The sequence below is a fragment of the Podarcis muralis genome, chromosome 3, assembly GCF_964188315.1.
Source record: "Podarcis muralis chromosome 3, rPodMur119.hap1.1, whole genome shotgun sequence".
NCBI lineage: Eukaryota > Metazoa > Chordata > Lepidosauria > Squamata > Lacertidae > Podarcis > Podarcis muralis.
The window spans coordinates 34,707,517-34,726,457 of NC_135657.1; the positions used below are offsets into that span (position 1 = coordinate 34,707,517).

The 18,941-nt window shown below is 45.9% G+C and overlaps 1 protein-coding gene across 6 annotated transcripts in view; it reads left to right on the plus strand.

The window, feature by feature from the left end:
- LOC114594572 (uncharacterized) overlaps positions 1–18,056 on the plus strand; it is a 66,998-nt gene extending 48,942 nt beyond the window's left edge. For 4 of the 6 annotated variants that reach the window (XM_028724428.2, XM_028724427.2, XM_028724430.2 and 1 more), the window contains one exon: positions 1,866–4,644. In XM_028724428.2, the coding sequence (XP_028580261.2) occupies positions 1,866–1,994 (129 nt within the window). In that variant the 3' untranslated portion in view covers positions 1,995–4,644. Of the gene's footprint in view, positions 1–1,865; positions 4,645–12,977; positions 17,436–17,898 lie in introns of those variants that run through there. The other 2 variants (XR_013392169.1, XR_013392168.1) reach the window with 1 other exon arrangement.
- The last annotated feature ends 885 nt before the right edge of the window (positions 18,057–18,941 follow it).

An 18,941-nucleotide genomic window follows, 5' to 3' on the forward strand; every position in this document is an offset into this window, starting at 1 on the left:
ATGCCTATGCAGAAATCTGAATGTTTAGATCAGTGAGGCAGAATACAGCAGTGCTGTCAGAAGGCTGAATCTTTGTCTTCCATTGAGCGAACGGCCTCTCCCGTTTCCTATGTTAAGAACCAGGGAATGAACCAGATAATCTAATGGACCCTTTCCCCTGCTGACAAAGGGATTTCACCCTATTGGCAGGGTCAGCAACAGAGAAGACCTTTCTGTCTGTGACCTTTTCACTGTTTGATTGTAAGTCAGAATCCATTAGGGAAGATGCATGGATCAAAGACTGGGGTTCCGGATACAGTGACCACCTCTTGACAGACATGGCCATGAAGTGTCAGAGGTCACTTTGGGATAAAAGACCTGCTAGTTGGTGCTACGGAAAAGGAAAGAAAAATCCCAATGCTTAGCAAAAAGGGCCGTCTCTTCAAGTTGGTTGAGTAAACGCTAGCGTTTAGGAACACTGGTGTGTGGAAGGGAAGCAAGCAAGCAGGAAAAGAAACAGCAGGGTGTCTAGAGTCAACATCACGGCAGCAACATTATGGGATAGGTGTTTCCAGTTGCCTTACCCCCCTCTCCATCTTGGAATCCTTATAAGAAGCTGTTGCAGGAGTGGGGCTATGAGCAACATCACGGGAAAGGTGTTTCTAAGACCAAGGGGAAACTCAAGCGCCCTTGCTATTTTTGCTGTTTCCAGGAAAGGTGGTGATGTTGCATTTATAGTACTGAAATGTTGTTTTCTGTATGCTTCTGTATTTGCTTTTATGTTGTTGTTTTATCACATTATTATGGAATCGTTCTTGTGACTGTTGATTTGGAGATGTACTACTTTTTTTCTTCATTGTAACCTGTAAATTGTAAACTGCTCTAAGCACGATCCTTTTTGTGGAAAGGCAGCATACAATTAAGATGAGGATGAAGCTGTGCCTTGCATAGCCCTTCGTGTTGTCTTCACTTCCCTTTTCATTTATGTTCCAATTTCCATTTTGAAATATGCATAACCCACCTTTTCTTGGCAGAGCTCATGCCAGCTAATGGCAACACATTTATTTATTTGGTTATTTAGTTCCGTAAGATTTCTTGCCCGCCTTTCACCACAAAAATAAAACATGCAGTTATAAAACAAACGAAACAGTTACAACCAAAACACTAGTGTAGTAACCAGCGCTGCTTTTCTAGAAAAAGAGGTGCCGGAACTCACCATGAACGCCTCCCTTGTTCTCTTAGGATAGAGGTGCTGGAACTGAGTTTTGGGAAGTTCCGGCTGGAAAAAAACAACTTGGTAGAAACAATGGAAAACAATGCCTTTATATTAAAAACAGTACAAACATTTAAGACCCACTCCACATATAAGAACAGTTTAAAATAATTTCAGTACAGATGCAGACTGGGATGAACATCTCCACTTAAAAGGCTTGTTGGAAGAGGAAGGTCTCTGGTAGGCTCCTAAAAAAACAGTGAAGATTATACCTAGATAATATGTGGCAGAAGGGAATCGAAGGAGGGTCGATGCCTTCTTGGTGGTGGCATTCAGGCTATGGAACTCCTTGCAACAGGAAATACAGCCAAACCCCTGTCTATGCCTATAGACATTTTGTTTAAAGCACCTTTGTTTAGATGTATTTTTCAGTGGTGCTGCCTGAGTATCAGCCAGTTTTATGGCTGGTGTTCAGCACTTCCCTGCTTTTTCATTTTTACTCTTTTATGATTGCTGCTTTGCTGGTTTTCTTTTGTATTATGAAGGGGGCGGGCCACCTTGATTCTTCTGTGCTTGTTTAAATAAATAGGGTGCTCACTGCCAGCTTCCCTTGTGCACGCTAGTCTCACGTGCTCTGATACCTGTCCTTCTCACCTTTATCGTTTCCGCGCAGCACATCCATGGGAGCCGACCATCACCTCACTTTGTGTACGACCCCTCGGCCTTCGCCTTCCGATCCCTGAGCACCTTGAAGCCTCTGAGCCCGATAGCTCCAGTTGAAGAACCATCATGTGCCTACTGAAGGAGATAACGCCAAACTCTCAGGAATCCTCATTCCAACCGACTTCCCAGAAGGGACTGGGCGTGGGAGGGCATGTTTTTGTTTGTTTTTTTGTTTTGCAATAACCACCAAGATTGTTGGTAACAGGAGATGGGTGGCTTTTCTCTTGCCTGTTTTTCATGCCGTCGTAACTTCTGAAGATTTGCAGAAAGGGAATGTCTGTGCATTGAGCAAGCTCAGCTCATAAGCCATAGTACAATTATCAAGATGGTGTCTGATAACGCAGAAAGCTGTTTTTCTTACAATTAAAAGTTGGCATCTTGCCCTAATGAATGAGCAGTCATCCATGTGGTGGAATGTGAAGAATAAGCAGGGTTCTATCATTTCCCTCCCCAAATCTAATGGGAGTTGTTCTCTGTAGCCCAGTGAACCTTGCCAAGGATTAGAATGCTCTCTGGTCTCATTAACTAAAGGTCAAGGTGGATCTGGCTGAGCTGCCCCTGGAGGGTGGACCAGATCTTTGTGCAACCATATTACAAGGCTGGAACAAGGAGCACATTGAGGTTGTGCAGCCCCAGGGTCGCCTTGAGACACAGCACAAACACACACTTCTAGAGTACGTCCCAAAGGATTTTCTCATCTGTCGAGTTCACTAACGTCACATGTTCTTGCCCCGTGCAGTCTAGAATATGCCATGGAGCCCCAGGATGTTCTATGTCTGGGCAGATGTTAGCCAGAAGGTACTCAGGAAAGAAGATGGGGCTGGAAGAGGCACAATTTCCTCTCACTTTGGCTAGAAAACCCCTTATTGAGCCATGAGAGCACCACTTCCTTGGGCGCCGTCCCCATCTGGCTGGGGAATATGTATGAAAACCATAAGTGCATGGTTGGGTTCCCAACCATGTGTCTGGCTCCATCCATGTGATCACACTGCTCACATCCTGCAGCTGCATGGGTTAGCACTGCAGGGGATAGAATAATGTGTGCTTGGGTTGCCTTTGATTTATATTCACTGCACTAGTTGAGATATAATAGGCACTGGGAGCAAACATCGGCTCTCAGCCGGCTGTTCAGTTGACTCTTTGTAGATCTGAGTGAGGGAGAAAGAGGAAGACAAAATGTATTTTACTAACAGCATCTTTATGGGGGCCGGAATGCTGCTTTAACACGACTGCAGCCCCCTCTGCTCCACATTGATGATCTTTCTTCTTGCTTGTCTGCATTGACGTAAGAGGGGCTAGTTTTTGGTGCTGTTAAATGGCCCAGATTTTACAGCAGGGATGGGGAACCTATGATTCTCCAGGTGATGTTGGACTGCCACCAGTCCCAGCCAGCATGGCTAATGGTTAGGGGGTGATGGGAGTTGTGGTCCAGCCAGATCTGGAGGGCCACAGAATTTGCTGCCTCTATTTACAGGGTACTCTTCAAATCAGATGAAATCTACAGTGTCTCTTGGGCCTACACTGTTTTCTCTAGTTCTGTGATTTCAAAGATGTGTATTCAGACATCTGTCTTATCGGTGTACTATAATAATAAGGTGTACAATCGAGCAACCATTTCTGATGTGTAATCACCATTTTTAATTTTGAAAAACATATATGCAAAACAATATTTGGGAAATGTGAGTCTCCCATAGCATGAACAACTTCTCTGAAACTTGGGGAGGAATTAAGTGCCGTGCTGTTCTGATCATTCCATCAGCGCAAGCTTTTCTGCTTGCCAGACAAAATTGCCCCCTTCACCCCACACACTGTTCTCCTCCTGACCCCCCAGAGCAGATTTGGGGGAGAGGAGGGGGGGGAGCCCCATTGCACTGCCTTTGCACTAGCTCATGCTAGCATGCTGGGTTAATTGAATCTGGGCCTTAGATCTTAATCTTGTCCATAGAACATATTCTGTATAGAAAAAGCCAACCTCAGTTGCTCATGTTTCCTTTGGAATCCCAAGTCCAGAATTTCCAAGAGTATGAGTTGACTCTGCTGCCTTAAGTCCTCCCTGCACATAGGTGGCAGTGGATGGAATGTTTGTGATAATGCTTTGGGTTGTTTTTTTTACTGCCCCATCCCATGAAAGAAAAATTTGGTGGTGTGCACAGCCTTCTTTTCACCAGCATCAATGAAATAAAAAGCAGGCTGCTTTTTGTCCGCTGGCTTGCTCTGATAAGAACAAAATCAACGAGGAATGAAATAAGGCAGGTCTTTTTTTGGAAACATTTCCAGTTAAAAAGAGGGGAAATTTGCTTCCTTGTCTTTTATTGCTATTTTTGCAGGCTCTATGGTCAACAATGCATGGTGGGATTTGTAATCTTTATGGGCTTTAGCCTCCCTATATGACAAGGGCAAATGTAACCTAGTTTGCCGTTTCTGCAAGTTAGGTTTGGCCTACAAACAGCCAGCATGAATCGTGGTCAGGAAAGGTTTGGGGTGCTTACTTCCCCTGCCTAGAGCCAACTGCTTGTCCCACAGACACTACAGAGCGCTCCCCCCCCCCCCTTGCTAAGCAGGATGACTATTTCTGATTGGCCCAGAATATGCCGTCCCAGATGATGCTCCAGGATGAAGGAATGGAGGGGAGACGAACCTCTGTTAATGTTGCCTTTCTTTAGTACTTTTGTAACATTTCTCTCTCTGTGGTTTTTCAATCAGAACAATAAAGTTACATTTTAACTGCTGCTATATTCACTGCTGGTTTTTTTGTCTCTGAGGACATGAAAAGCAGGGTTTTAGTTTACTACAGTATTTCAAATTAGACAGGGCCCCCGGGACTCCCATGTTTAAAATATTCCTCATCCCACAACAAGGGAACCCGAGCAGCTTGACTGGAATCAGTCACGCAAGTTCAGGGAAGTTGCACAGGCTTGACCTTTGCAGTTTTTGCTGTAATAAAAGAAAAGGCTGCTTTTGCAACGTTTTACTGGTCAGCCTTGATGAGCAACAATTCTGCCCTGCCCCCAGAGGGAGTCATCAACCCTATATGCAACAGCAGATTTGGTATTTCCACAGCGTTGTGAGGTCAGTGTGAGCAAGTAGGTTACACATCTCGCATGCACGTAGCAACACCTGAAATGACTGGACACTGCCCTGCAGTGAGGAATTGGGGGCTGTGTGACTGGACACTGCCCTGCAGTGAGGAATTGGGGGCTGTGTGACTGGACACTGCCCTGCAGTGAGGAATTGGGGGCTGCGTGACTGGACACTGCCCTGCAGTGAGGAATTGGGGGCTGTGTGACTGGACACTGCTCTGCAGTGAGGAATTGAGGGCTGTGTGACTGGACACTGCCCTGCAGTGAGGAATTGGGGGCTGTGTGAATGGACACTGCCCTGCAGTGAGGAATTTGGGGGGGGGGTGTGTGTGCAAGGACTGGTTCACACAGCACTGAGAATGTGACTCCCTGCAGCTGATACTTAGAAAAGATTAGCTGTTTGCCAACAGTTTGCTGTTGAAAGTTAGAAGAGACATTGCTGTGAGAATAGAATTATGGTCTATAGGCCAGGGTGGCAGTCTGGGCTCTACTCCCTTGGTGAGAGGACAGGAATCGGAGATCATGTACCAGAGTTGGGCAGAAGTGACTCTGAGGGTGGACGAGGCCAAAACCAAAAGTTGGGTGGGCCACCCCTCTTCTCTCTTTCCCTCTCCCCCCTTCATCATCCATCCCCGGATCCAACCATTCATACTCAAGAGACAATTATCCATCCTGTTCACACAGAAGCAGTCTGAGGCATGAGAAGTTTGGCCTGGAGTTGATCAGTCCTTGACTACTCGGCAGCTGAAAGCCTCAATTGTGAAATTTGGTGAACATCTTTGAACAGTTATGAAAGCTCTTCATATACATATATTACTCACTTTTTCAGGAGAATAGCGCTATCATTGTTAGCCAAGTCCTTTGTGTCCAGAAGTAGTGCATGCCATCAGCGAGAATTGCACCCATGATCACCTGTACCCATGATCTGTATCTGAGCGCCAAACTATATATTACAGAAGGCATAAGGAAGTTATAGCCCTCTAAATGTTGTTGGTCTTCAGTTCCCATCAGCCTCAACCAGCATGGCTAATGGTCAGGATCTGGGATAATTGGAGTTGTCATCCAGCAGCGTTTGGAGAGCACCAGATTCCTGATTTTCCCACCCACCACAAGGATCCCACCAAAAATCCCCCCAGTAGCTGCTATTTACCCCCAAGGTGCTGTTTGCAGCTGGAGGGGCATTATCGAAAGGAATAGGAAACTCTTCCCAGGCTGGACTGCCAACAACTATTTTCTTTAAAATAAAAGTGCCCCAGTTAAGCACACTTTCTAAAAAGCATGAATAACATATAGTTTTGTCAGAGTGTCCCAAGTATAGCTGAATGGCTGTTCCTGGAGAGAATGCTGGACTACATGAAAATCTGGCCTGAACCTGCATGATCATTTTAATGCCAAATTAATGTGGTAGCTTTTTGGAAAAGGCTAAATTTTAAAAAAGAACAAATTGGGATTTATTTTAAAGGCTAGTTGTGCTGGCAGCAGTTTTGAATTACCTTTCCCACTGTGATTCGCTATGATGGCATTTAAGGTATTGCTCATCTCCTGACTTCCATCTATGATGGAACTCAAGGTGGCCTATGTCAGTTTCCCAAGAGGTCTTGTGCAAGGCTGCTGGTTCATATGCCAACTTTGGGTTGGGGTTGAGCAAGTCCTCTGTTAATGTTGCACTGCTAGAGGATGAATGAAGTCCGGGTGGTACTAACATAGGAGCTGTAGTTCAGTGAATTTGTGCAGCTGCTCATACGTATGAAATCTACTGCGTGTGCCCAAAGGATGACAGTTGTTTTAAATGCCTTCTCTTTTGTTCAGAGAGGTTGCTCCATGATGTAAACTGAGCACAGCTGGTCGGCGGTTGAGCTTGCGGTTAACAGCCAGAGCACTTCCAGTAACATTTGAGTCCCAGCCCTCATCCTGTTGCCTCGGCGTGCAGGTGTTTCCCTTCAAAGGTGAAAGCAGCTTATTTAGATTCCAAAAAGGGGATGGATACTCAGAACATAAACAGAGGCTCCTGGATCAGGCCAATGGCCCATCGAGTGCAGCATCCTGTTCTCAGAAGGGTCAACCTACAAGCAGGACCACGGCGTAAGAGCGCTCTCCTCTCCTGTTTCCAGCAACTGGTATTCAGAAGTATTACTGCCTCCTGACTGTTGAGGCAGAACATGACTATCATGGCTAGTAGACATCAAGGTAAAAGGTAAAAAGGTAAAGGACCCTAGCGGTTAACACCACACTGAGAAGCATATGTTTTCCCTTAAAAAAAATCTTCAGCACCCAGCCTGGGGATGAGTTCTGTATAACTCAGAAGTTTGCACATGGTATTGTGAGCGTTAGTTGGTCCCAATAAAGCTGTTGATTTTCCTGGGAGAGGGGGAGGTAAAGGACCCCTGGACAATTATTAAAGGTAAAGGGACCCCTGACCATTAGGTCCAGTCGTGACTGACTCTGGGGTTGCGACGCTCATCTCGCTTTATTGGCCAAGGGAGCTGGCGTACAGCTTCCAGGTCATGTGGCCAGCATGACTAAGCCGCTTCTGGTGAACCAGAGCAGCGCACAGAAACGCTAAGTCCAGTCAAAAGCGACTATGGGGATGTGGTGCTCATCTCGCTTTCAGGCCTAGGGAGCAGGCGTTTGTCCACAGACAGCTTTCTGGGTCATGTGGCCAGCATGACTAAACCGCTTCTGGCACAACGGCACACCATGATGGAAACCAGAGCACATGGAAACGCCATTTACCTTTCCGCCACAGCGATACCTATTTATCTACTTGCAGTGGCATGCTTTCAAACTGCTAGGTTGGCAGGAGCTGGGAGAGAGCAACGGGAGCTCACTCCTGGCTGTTGAGGCAGAACACAACTATCATGGCTAGTAGATATAAGTAGCCTTATTTGCCATGTATTTGTCCAGGCCTCTGTTAAAGCCATCCAAGATGGTGGACTTCACTAAGCGAGTCCTATAGTTTAAGTGTCGTGTGCAGAAGTAATTTATTTCCTCTGTCCTGAATCTTGCAGTCTTGGATGTTTTACCAGTTTTAGTGTTAATGAGAGCAGGAGAAAAACTTTCCTTTATCCCTTTCCTCCATGCTGTGCATAATTTTACAAACTGTTATCATGTTGCCTCTTCCTCACCTTTTCTTTAAACCATAGGTAGGCAAACTAAGGCCTGGGGGCCGAATCCGGCCCAATCGCCTTCTAAATCTGGCCCGTGAACGGTCCGGGTATCAGCGTGTTTTTACATGAGTTGAATGTGTGCTTTTATTTAAAATGCATCTCTGGGTTATTTGTGGGTCATAGGAATTGGTTGATATATTTTTCAAAATATAGTCTGGCCCCCCACAAGGTCTGAGGGACAGTGGACTGTTGAAAAAGTTTGCCAACCCCTGCTTTAAACTAAAAAAGCTTCGAATGCTGCAACTTGTCTTCATAAGGGGGTTACTCCACCCACTTGATAATTTTGCTTGTCCTTTTTGGAAGCTTTTGGAAGCAACTCTCTGTACCTCCTGATCTGCAAAAGCACCACAGGAGGACTTAGCCCACAACATCTTCTCCTAAGCTTTACTCTGAAATGTGGGAAGCCAGGGAGCCTGACTACCAAGTGGCATAAGATTTTGTTTTAAGGCCTCCCCTAAAAAAACTGGATTAAACGCAGCACTATAAACATCATTCTTAACAGGCTCAGGGATAACCTCCAGTGAGCCCTGGCTTAATACCTTGAATGGTTTTACAGCCATAGAGTTGCTGAGAATCGACATCTTTTGCGAACGTTTCAAAGGGGCGAGTGCATTTCTATTTCTTTCCTTGTTGTCGTGTTCTCTCTTAATGAGCTCCCTCCTTGCACTCGCTGAACAACTCAACAGCTACTTGCAGCCCCTGTTTTCTCTCTTGCATCCAATGCCGCTAATCAAGCCACTTACGCTCCTAGACTCGACAGCAAATCATTTCAGCAATTACTACCCAAGAACAATAAAATGCTACTGTTTTTTTCCCCCTGGTGTCATTAGCGTGTCCCAGACATTGTGTTCTCCTGCTTTGACGTGCAGTAATAGTCCCGTCCAAATGCATTGCCCGCCGCATTGCAGCTTCCCAGCTGTGCCAGCTTCCCAGCCACAATGGCTTCTCCCTCCTCGGAGACGCTGTTAATTTTCAATTGGAGCCCTCCAATCCGCTCCTGCTACTTGGGGAGTTGCTGTTTAGCCTGTGATTTGCCTAATTTAGTATTCTAATTACTGAATTGGCTGGGCAGCCATCTGTCTGCTACGTGAAGTTCCTTGCAACCCCATTCCGAGTATGAGGCCAGTGAAGTTGTAGGGAATACTGAAGGCCCATTTAGTCTCTGTAAGGAAAATGAACCTTTGGAGCGTTGTCAACAAGTCCAGAAAGGGTGGCTTCCTCTTAAATTTCAGGAGCTCTTGAACTTTCTTCTGGACTCAGGTTGGTCAAATTGTCTCTTTCTTCTGCACAGGGTGACCACCATCACATTGCCAAAAAGGAGAATTTGTTCCTGGTAAAAGAGGACAAAAGAGGGGAAGATTTGCATGTGCTAATATATACATGCATATTTCAATGTAATTACTGTAATTTAAACATTGTTCAGCCCTGACACTGAGGTCCAGCATCAAGGGCCTTTTGGTGGTTCTCACACTACGAGAAGTGAAGCTACAGGGAACCAGGCAGAGGGCCTTCTCAGTAGTGGCACCCACCCTGTGGAACACCCTCCCACCAGATGCCAAGGAGATGAGTAACTATATAACCTTTAGAAGACATCTGAAGGCAGCCCTGTATAGGGAAGCTTTTTAATGTATAATGCTTTATTATGATTATATATATGTTGGAAGGTGCCCAGAGTGGCAGGGGAAACCCAGTCAGATTGGTGGCATAATATTGTAGTTCTTAAAGGTAAAGGTAAAGGTACCCCTGCCCGTACGGGCCAGTCTTGACAGACTCTAGGGTTGTGCGCCCATCTCACTCTAGAGGCCGGGGACCAGCGCTGTCCGGAGACACTTCCGGGTCACGTGGCCAGCGTGACATCGCTGCTCTGGCGAGCCAGAGCCGCACACGGAAACGCCGTTTACCTTCCCGCTAGTAAGCGGTCCCTATTTATCTACTTGCACTCGGGGGTGCTTTCGAACTGCTAGGTTGGCAGGCGCTGGGACCGAGCAACGGGAGCGCACCCCGCTGCGGGGATTCGAACCGCCGACCTTTCGATCGGCAAGCCCTAGGCGCTGAGGCTTTTACCCACAGCGCCACCCGCGTCCCGTATTGTAGTTCTTATTCAATAGTAAATAACAACAGCAACAACAGCAGCAACAACAACAAGTCAAAAGCCAAACCATTGGCACTTTCAAAATGCTCAGTATTAAAAGCATGTATTTGCCTGGCATTGGAAAGACAACAAAATTGGTGCCAGGTAAGCTTCACACCACAGAATCTACGGTACTTGGATCCCATTGACTTCATGAGGTATCCTATATTTGAAGCTGTATATATCAAAGTGCAGTTTGGGCCAGCCTTTGAGATGCCCTGAATGGAGTTCCATTCTGTCTTTGGCTGTTGAGTCTTCATCCCTGAACTCTGTAGTCTTCTTAGCACTGCTGCAACCATCACTGAAGATCCATTGAAGTCCAGATTAGTCTCTTCCAGTTGCCGGGTGCTTCTTGGAAGCAATCTTCATTTGCTTTCTTCAGCCCTCTGCTCAGGTCCTCTGTAGAGCTAGCACTTGGAAGCAAGTGCTCCACTTGCCCAATGGCTGGGCCAGCTGTGGCATTTAGATATTGTAGCAATGGAAACTCTGAATGAGATGTTGGGAAATTAAAAGAAAACCTCAGTGTTATGAAAACTAACCAAATGATTCAGGCCTAGGAAACTTGCAACATTACAATGGTTGACATTTGGGCCAAAGAAAGAGTCCCAGCCACCTACACCCTGATTTGGATCACTGAAGGTTCTTTTTCCCCCTTCCAATTCCTCAAAGTTTCTCAAGAGCAGTTCAGACAATTGTGCAACTGAATTATTGTTGACCTGTCTGTTTCTTTCCTTCAGGTTCACATCTGCTTCAAAACATGTGTTGATGGTTATGTAGGAATCAGATTGGGCCAGCAAGGATTCAGTAGGCTTCCTATTGCTGGCTGGGTTCAAATCTAGTTTATCAAGCATGTATTTGTCAATGTAGACTGTTAAAAGCAGCACTGTGGAGTTCATATTTGACGTATAACACTTACCGGTATGTAGAAAGTACAGTAAAATATCTAGATTCCCCATAGCCCAAGTTGTGTACATTCCATGCTTTGGAAAAGGATGGAAAGAAACAGGTTCTGTATTTGAATTCTTCATCCAGCTTCTGTAATCTGAATAAATCACTGCCATCAAGCAAAATTGAAAATATTCAGAGCAACTTCCAATTGCCTTGCCACTTTCCCCCAGGAAACAAATGGCAATCGGGTTTTCTGCAGTTTGCTGTTTGTTCCAGTTTGGTGCTAAAGAGCAGTTTTTTCTAGGGGAAAGCGGCAAGACAGAGGCAAAACTGCTTAGAGCCATGCTTTGTAGGCCCAGGACAAGCGGGAGTATAGCTGAGCCCTCAGTGTGCATAATGCATCCTGCTATTGATAGGAAAAATATTGAACCTCAGTCTCACCACTCACCCACAGGAAGTACGACTCTGATCTCATCCATGACCAACTTTTGATATATCACCATCCACTGCTCACATATCTTCAAGCTTATATTTGCAGAAACTCAAACTTGCTTGAAAGAGCAAAAGCTGGCATTCTTAGCATGCAGAATTTTGTATCCGGCACAGAATTCCGTGCTTGCACAGATCCACAACACAGACAGATCGCTGGAGCCAGTTGTCTTTGTTAACTGCTGACAGAAACAATAGAAACCTCTTAACAACCACAAAGGAGTATTGGGATTCAGAGATATGCATACCAGAGAGATCTCTAGCTGTCTGTCCTCTTCTTTCCAGTGTTGTGTTCAGTCTGGAAGGTTGCTGTGTCTAGCAGTTGCCATTCATACCCCTGCAGTGGAATTGATGGCATAAATCAGGGTTACGCAGCCGGCAGTCCTCAATGTTGATGGACTCCAACTCCCATCCTCCTTGATCATTTGCTAGCCTAATTAGGGATGATGGGAGTTGGAGTCCAAGTGCTTCTGGAAGGGCACAAATTTATTAACCTCAATTTAGATGGATAAATAGGCAAGGTGCTAATAATAAGAATAATGATGATGATGATGACGATTGCTGGAAAGGCCAAAGGTGTATTTCAGGCATAGGCAAACTTGGCCCTCCAGATGTTTTGAGACTACAACTCCCATCTTCCTTAGCCAACAGGACCCAGTGGTCAGGGATGATGGGAGTTGTAGTTCCAAAACATCTGGAGGGCCGAGTTTGTCTATGCCTGGTGTATTTGAATGGCCACAAAAATTGCTCATGAAGATGGCCTTAGCCTTCATTGACTACTCCTGTGACAGAGTTATTTCTTTATGATCCTTGAAAACAGGTATCTCAAGCATGCTTAAATTAACTGCTTCAATCCATCAACAGTATAACACAATATATATTACAACTTGAATCAAGCTTGTTTGCTGGGGGTATGTGGTAGCCAAATTCAGGACCCCTGTTCGTTGCAATCACGGAAGATAGGAATATAAGAGCTGTCTTATATGAAGTCTGATCACCAGTCCATCTAGTTCAGTACTGTCTACTTTGACTGGCAATGGCTCTCCATGGTTTCAGCCAGGGGACATTCTCAGTTTTAGCTGGAGATGTCCTGGATTGAACCAGGAACATTCTGCATGCAAGGCAGATGCACTACATCTCCAGATAAAATTGAGACTATCCCCTGGCTGAAACCATTGAGAACCGTGGCAATATGATAGCCTCCATGTGCAGAAAAACACAAGCTTTCAAATTCCACAGGAGTCTCCATCATTCATCTGTGTTCTAGAAAAGCGTGCATTAAAATATCCGCTTTGTTTCTCTTGCAGGCCCAGTGCTTAAGAGAAGATTCAAAACAGCCAGCCTCTTTGTTGAAATTTGCAGTTTGCATCACTCAGCTGGCATTGTGCGCAACGTCTGGCTTCGGAAAGCCATAGCAGTGTCTCCCCTTGCATGCTGCCCTTGAACTGCCGCAAGTGTGAGTGGTGACGGCTCAAGCTGGCATTTCACCCACTTGGCTGTGGGAGAGAGGAAAGGGATCATGGGAAAAAACCAGCCTCCAACTGGCTGCTGTCAGATTGGCAGCCGTTTCTCACATTACTGTGAAGGGAGCAATGCTGTAAGCTGCCTTAGGTCCTGCACTGAGAGAAAGGCGGGATATGCAAGGTAATGAAATGAAATGAAAGCAGCAGCCAGGCTAAGTGCACCCTGTCTTGTCTATGGGATCACTGTGGTAACAGGCGGCCCTAAAGGACATTAGAATGATAGATGGGCCATCTACCTTGTGCTCACCTGCTGGAGGTGAGGTTGCAAAATGAATGATGAGAAAATTACAGCTGAGCAAGCCTTGACTCTGCAGGGCGTGGGCAGGGCACATTCCTAGCAGACAAGGGAAATAAATCCAGCCCTTTGGTTATCTCCCTGTGCATAACCCCAACACATATTTCTGCTATGCACTCCACTTCTGGGGTTATGATGTGGGCAAACCCATTGCGGCTTTCCTTCATGTCATGAGATACACACTGCTTTTACTTCCCCTGTTTGTAGATTGCAATGCCATGATCAGCTCTTGCTCCAATAACAGTCTGGCATAATGGGGAAAGGTTCCTTTGAGCAAAAGCAGAGTGCCATTCTTCCCTCTGAAGATACTCATTTCTAAAAGTTGAGGATCAGAGCTTTAGCTAGGTTGCTTTAGAACCTGAGTACAAAAAGCACCACTGAGATGTAGATCTGACGCACTTCCAGGTGAGGGCTTAATAATAATAATAATATAATAATAATAATAATAATTCATTATTATACCCCACCCATCTGACTGGGTTTCCCCAGCCACTCTGGACAACTTCCAACAAAACACTAAAATACAACAACCTATTAAACATTAAAAGCTTCCCTAAACAGGGCTGCCTAAACAGGGCATTGTAAATAGACCATTCAGGTATCACACATGGATCATTGGCAGCAGTTTTTAAAAAGCACTTTTTGCGTTTCTTTCAGGGTAAATCTGGATTGGATTTGGAGTGGATTGGAATATAGGCTGGTGTTTTGATGGCAAGGACATCATGTGGCCTCTGCAAAACAAAAAACAAAACACCTTGCGTAGATGAGTAGCACCCATCCCACAATAATCACCTGTCTGAAACTGCCCTTGGTCTTGTAAAAAAAAAAAAGGAGGAAACTGCATCAGCAGGAGATGAAAGAGCAGAGGGGCTTATCAAAGAAGAAAAAGCCTACTGGTGCATCAGTGCCTGGGGACAATGATGCAGACACATGTCTGAAGGGCAGGGGTGGGGAGCGCATAAAAGCAAAAACTGAGCAAAGATGGGGAAGCTATGACACACACACCTCTGGGAGACTGAGGGGAGGAGGGGAGATGGTCACAGCAGGAAGGAGAAACTCCTTGAATTCTTCAGCAACCTGCCTCATCTCTGCTTCTCCCCCCTTCCCCCTGCTCCACTTCTGCCTCTGAGTCTGGACTGTTGTCTACCATAGCCTCTTCCTGCTCACTAAACCCTGTTGCCTCTTCAGCATCCAACACCTCCAACACTTTCCCCTTTTCTTGTGAGGAATCCTATTCGGAATAAGGGAATTTCCCTTAAAAAGGGGAAAAGTTGACAGCTGTGCTCCTGCTCCCAGTCTGCCTGCCTCCCCTTCTCCCTCTGACCACTCATCGCCATCCCACCACCAATCCCTGGCTCTGAGCCTTCTTCCGTTGGAGGTTCCCTCAGGAGTTCCCCAACTGCCTCCCTCCACTCGTCTGCATCCAGCCAGTCTATGACACCGGCATCTCCAGGTACGTCTGGGGAAGGCATCCGTCGGAAAACCTGGAGAGCCACGGCCATTTAGTGTAGACAGTACTGAGTCAAATGTAGAGAGCACTGTAGTAACACCCAGCTAACTCGGTGAAAGTCAGCTGCCGGTGTTCCCACTCTGTTAACAACTGCCTCCGAAAGTGTTAAGTAAGTGTTCTTTCCAAGCTCTTGTTCCGAACAGTTTATATAGCACACGGTACAAATGAGCAAACATGCTGCCCTAGAGAGGCGACAACTTATCTGGAGGGTGTACATAATCAGGCATTTCAGAAGGAAAAGAATGCAAGTTATTTACCATTAAATCTGTTGCTGCAGGGAAAGATTTCTAAAACCCCTTCGCCAAGCAAGCTCCTTCCCCGCCCCTGGAAGGTTTCTCCAGCTTCAAAACAGCACCAGCTCATTAAAAGGCAGGGCAGCCAGGCTTCCATTGCAGTCTCACACTTTTTCTTTCAGAGTTTGCGGTTTTATATGGGTCTCCCGCAATCCCCACCCACCCCTCCTCCATCCCCAAAAGCATCCACTTGACTGCCCAGGAACCTACAGCACCATCGGCTGAGAAAGCTGTGGCGAAGAACAAACTCCCTCGAGTTTGGAGCCCTGGAGGGCAGCCATGTTGAAACTATCATTGTTTCGGCCTATGTCTTTCATTAAAGGCTGCCAGATAAATATTTACAGCTGGTCATGGGAGGAGGCAAGCTGGAGGGACCTTGGCACATTTTCCTTCATTTCACTGCTCATCTGGCGTAGGCTTTTGCATCTATGCAATATTGAGTTGAATTTGTCGTTGCTGTTGTCATCTTGGTGCATTAAGAATTGTGAGCTTTCATTTCGAAATAAGCTCTATCTGAATCCCACTGTATTACCAACATGGCAATGTCTTTTGGAAGTTTTAAGGCATATGCCAGAACATAGTCCTTGGTGTTTAATGAATCCCAAATTTCAAGGGAGCTCCTCCCTGCCTGGTTTTGAATTGTGTTACATCTGGTAATCTCCCTCTACCCTGGAAATCTGAGGTGCCTTGTGTCAGTGTGGCTTCTGGCCTTGTGGTGCTGCTATGGAATGCCAGGTCAGTCTGCAATATGTTCCTTCATACATAACTGACAAAGTGGGCCTCAGTCCACAAAAGCTTATTCTACAATAAATAAATCTGTGAGTCTTTCATCTGTGAGTCTTTAAGGTGCTTTTGGTGTAATGGACTATCATGGCTACCACTCTGGAAATTGCACTTGGCTCTAGTGGGACAAGTTGGGAATACTGTTGGTGGTGTGCCCATCCCATCCCACCAAACTGTCTCCCTGAAATCACCAAGCTGGCCTTGGATCAGGTGCTGAGGACCCGCTGGATGATTGTCCTGGGTGTCGTCAGCTTCCACGCAAAGGCCGCCTCATCAGAAATGGCTCAGGACTTGAAAGTGTGCACTTAAGAGTGCGCTCCAGATTTTTTCTTTTGAAGATGGGTTACCTGACATCAAGGTAGTGTCAGGTGATCGCAGTCTCACCAGAATGGCTTCAAGGCTGTGCACCCATGTTAATGGGAGAACCTGAGTTGGACCCCATGCCAGGACACAGCTTTCATTGAGTCCCTGAGAGTCCTGACCAACTGAAATTGAAAGCAGTCTAACCTACTGGTTTAAGTCCAGTTTCACCTACTTTGCCTCTCCATGGATGACATCCTTAGGATCATATATTTATATATTTGTGCATGGCAACAAGTGAGTCTGATCAAGCTGCATTAAAAAAAATGGTATTTTGATGTGACTCTGAAGGGAAAGGTTACGTGATGGGATGCAGCAGTTTTGGCTTCCTGGCATGGCTATAACCACAATTTTCAATCCACGCAGCTTTCAGCGAGTCAAAGTGTTCATTGAGCATCAACTGGAATAAAAGAGCTTTGGAGATGTTGAAAAGGAGCGTGAAAAACTGTTATGGAGAATGGGGGAGGTAAAAACAATCCATAATAGACAGCTGGGGATTCAGCATACTGTTTAGGTCTCCTGTCTGTGATATACAACCTACATCTGTCCAAACACAGACCCCCTTCCTTTGCTTGCTGAGACGAATCAACAACAGCTCAGCAATGATCGTTTCCAGCTCACACTGAGGCCTACAGATTAGAACACTCCGGATTCCACTTGTCAAACTGTCTCGCTAGGACTTGGCCTGCGTTGGGTTTCATGGTTTGTTTTTAAAACTCCCTCAGAGATAGTCGTATGAAATTGACTTGTGCTAGAAAGTTTATTTGGTTTTGGGATCCAGTAGGCCGAGACAGGGAAACTGGGAGGAAAGGGAAGGCATGTAGGGATCTCTGTCCCACAGCCTTAGGGGAAGGGTAGCTCAGTGGTTGAGCATCTGCTTTGCTGAGATGCTGAGTTCAGTCCCAGCATCTCCAGAGAGCCCTGTCTGAAACCCTGGAGAGCCTCTGTCAGTCAGTGATGGGGGAACCATATACAGCAGCTTGAGCTCCTTGGAAGAGAAGGTAGGATAAAAAAGTAATAAGAAATTAAAAAGCAAGCAAGGCAATACAGCATCTCTTTTCCCATTCATGCTTCTGCAGGCAAAAGCACCCCCTGACACAGCAATTCCTCTGGGATTTAATTACTGGATTGTTTTATTTGTGTGAGAAATTCTTCATTCAGTGGATAGGGAGGAGGATGAATCAAAGAACAGGGTTAAAAGTTGTATAAATATGGGCATTTTGCAACTCCCAAGCGCTTGACATTCCAAGTGAAATAATGTTTACCAGGCCTACTATTTGGTATGTGGTTAGATATTTACCTGTGCCATACCAGAACTGTACTGCGTTAACTCCTCCATGGGTCAGCAGGTTGTAATGTGTTAATTAAAGTGTGTGATGGTGGCAAGGAAGGAAGAATTTCTTGGGGGAAAGGGTTCGTGCCACATATGAAAGGAAGAATGATGCTTTGATCTGTTTATTTTAGGAAATATATTGCTTGCTTCACCAGCGCCCATTCTCTTCAAAGGGCCTCAGACTCATTGTCTCAGCAGAAATCTGGAGTTGTTTGTAGTGGATTAACAAAGGATGCATTAACAAAGGATGGACACAGTGGACTAAATATCTAAGGATGCAGTCAACGGCTGGGTATATGTGTTGTGTTTTTATTTCGCCTGATTCAGAAATGCTGTGGTTTCTTTCCTTGCCTCTCTGTTGAAATCCAACACCTGTTTTGCCGCCTTATGGAGAAGCCAAAATTGTCCGGTCAATGTGCTATATGCATGTTTACTTGGAACTAAACCTCACTCGGTGCAATGGGACTTAGCACATAGTACTAATCTTTGCAACCTTCTTCGAAGGAAGACTTGGCCTGCTGGCCAAATCCAGCCCTCCAGGCCATTCTCTCTGAACCCCAGGATGCTCCCCACACCATGCCCCTCACTAGCCTTGCTCCACACTTCCCTCATTTTCTCCGGTTGGAATGTTTTTGTGAACTGTGATGATGCTTCTTGCGGAACTTGATTGATTGATGGGTGGCAGCAGCGTAGAAACCACTGGCTTTTGTGCAGCTGCAATGGAGCCCACAGGACAAACACAAGAGCTACATGTGCTGCTCCTCTCCCCTTTGCCTCTGACTGCTACCTTGCACTGGCCCCTGGCAGGTTCCCTGCAAGGAAATGCGGCCCTTGTGCTGGAAAGGTCCCCTACAACAGTTTTATGGGTTGGTCCCCCTTGGTATCAGTACAGATGGAGAGTGGGCTATAATAAATATTTTCAAGAATAAGCAAGTGTGCAAATAAATCACTGCTGAGGTACATCCACAATTGTGAGGTGTCACAAACTGTTACCATTGTTGAAGTAAGGGCAGTCAATCGCAGTTAAGAAGCTCAAATGATATACAGCTGACCCTCTAGTTACGTACCGCTCTGGATACGTAACTTTCAGGTTACGAACGTGGCAAACCCGGAAGTGTATACTGCACATGTGCAGAAGCGGCGCCTCTGCCTACGGACTTTTCGGGTTGCAGAC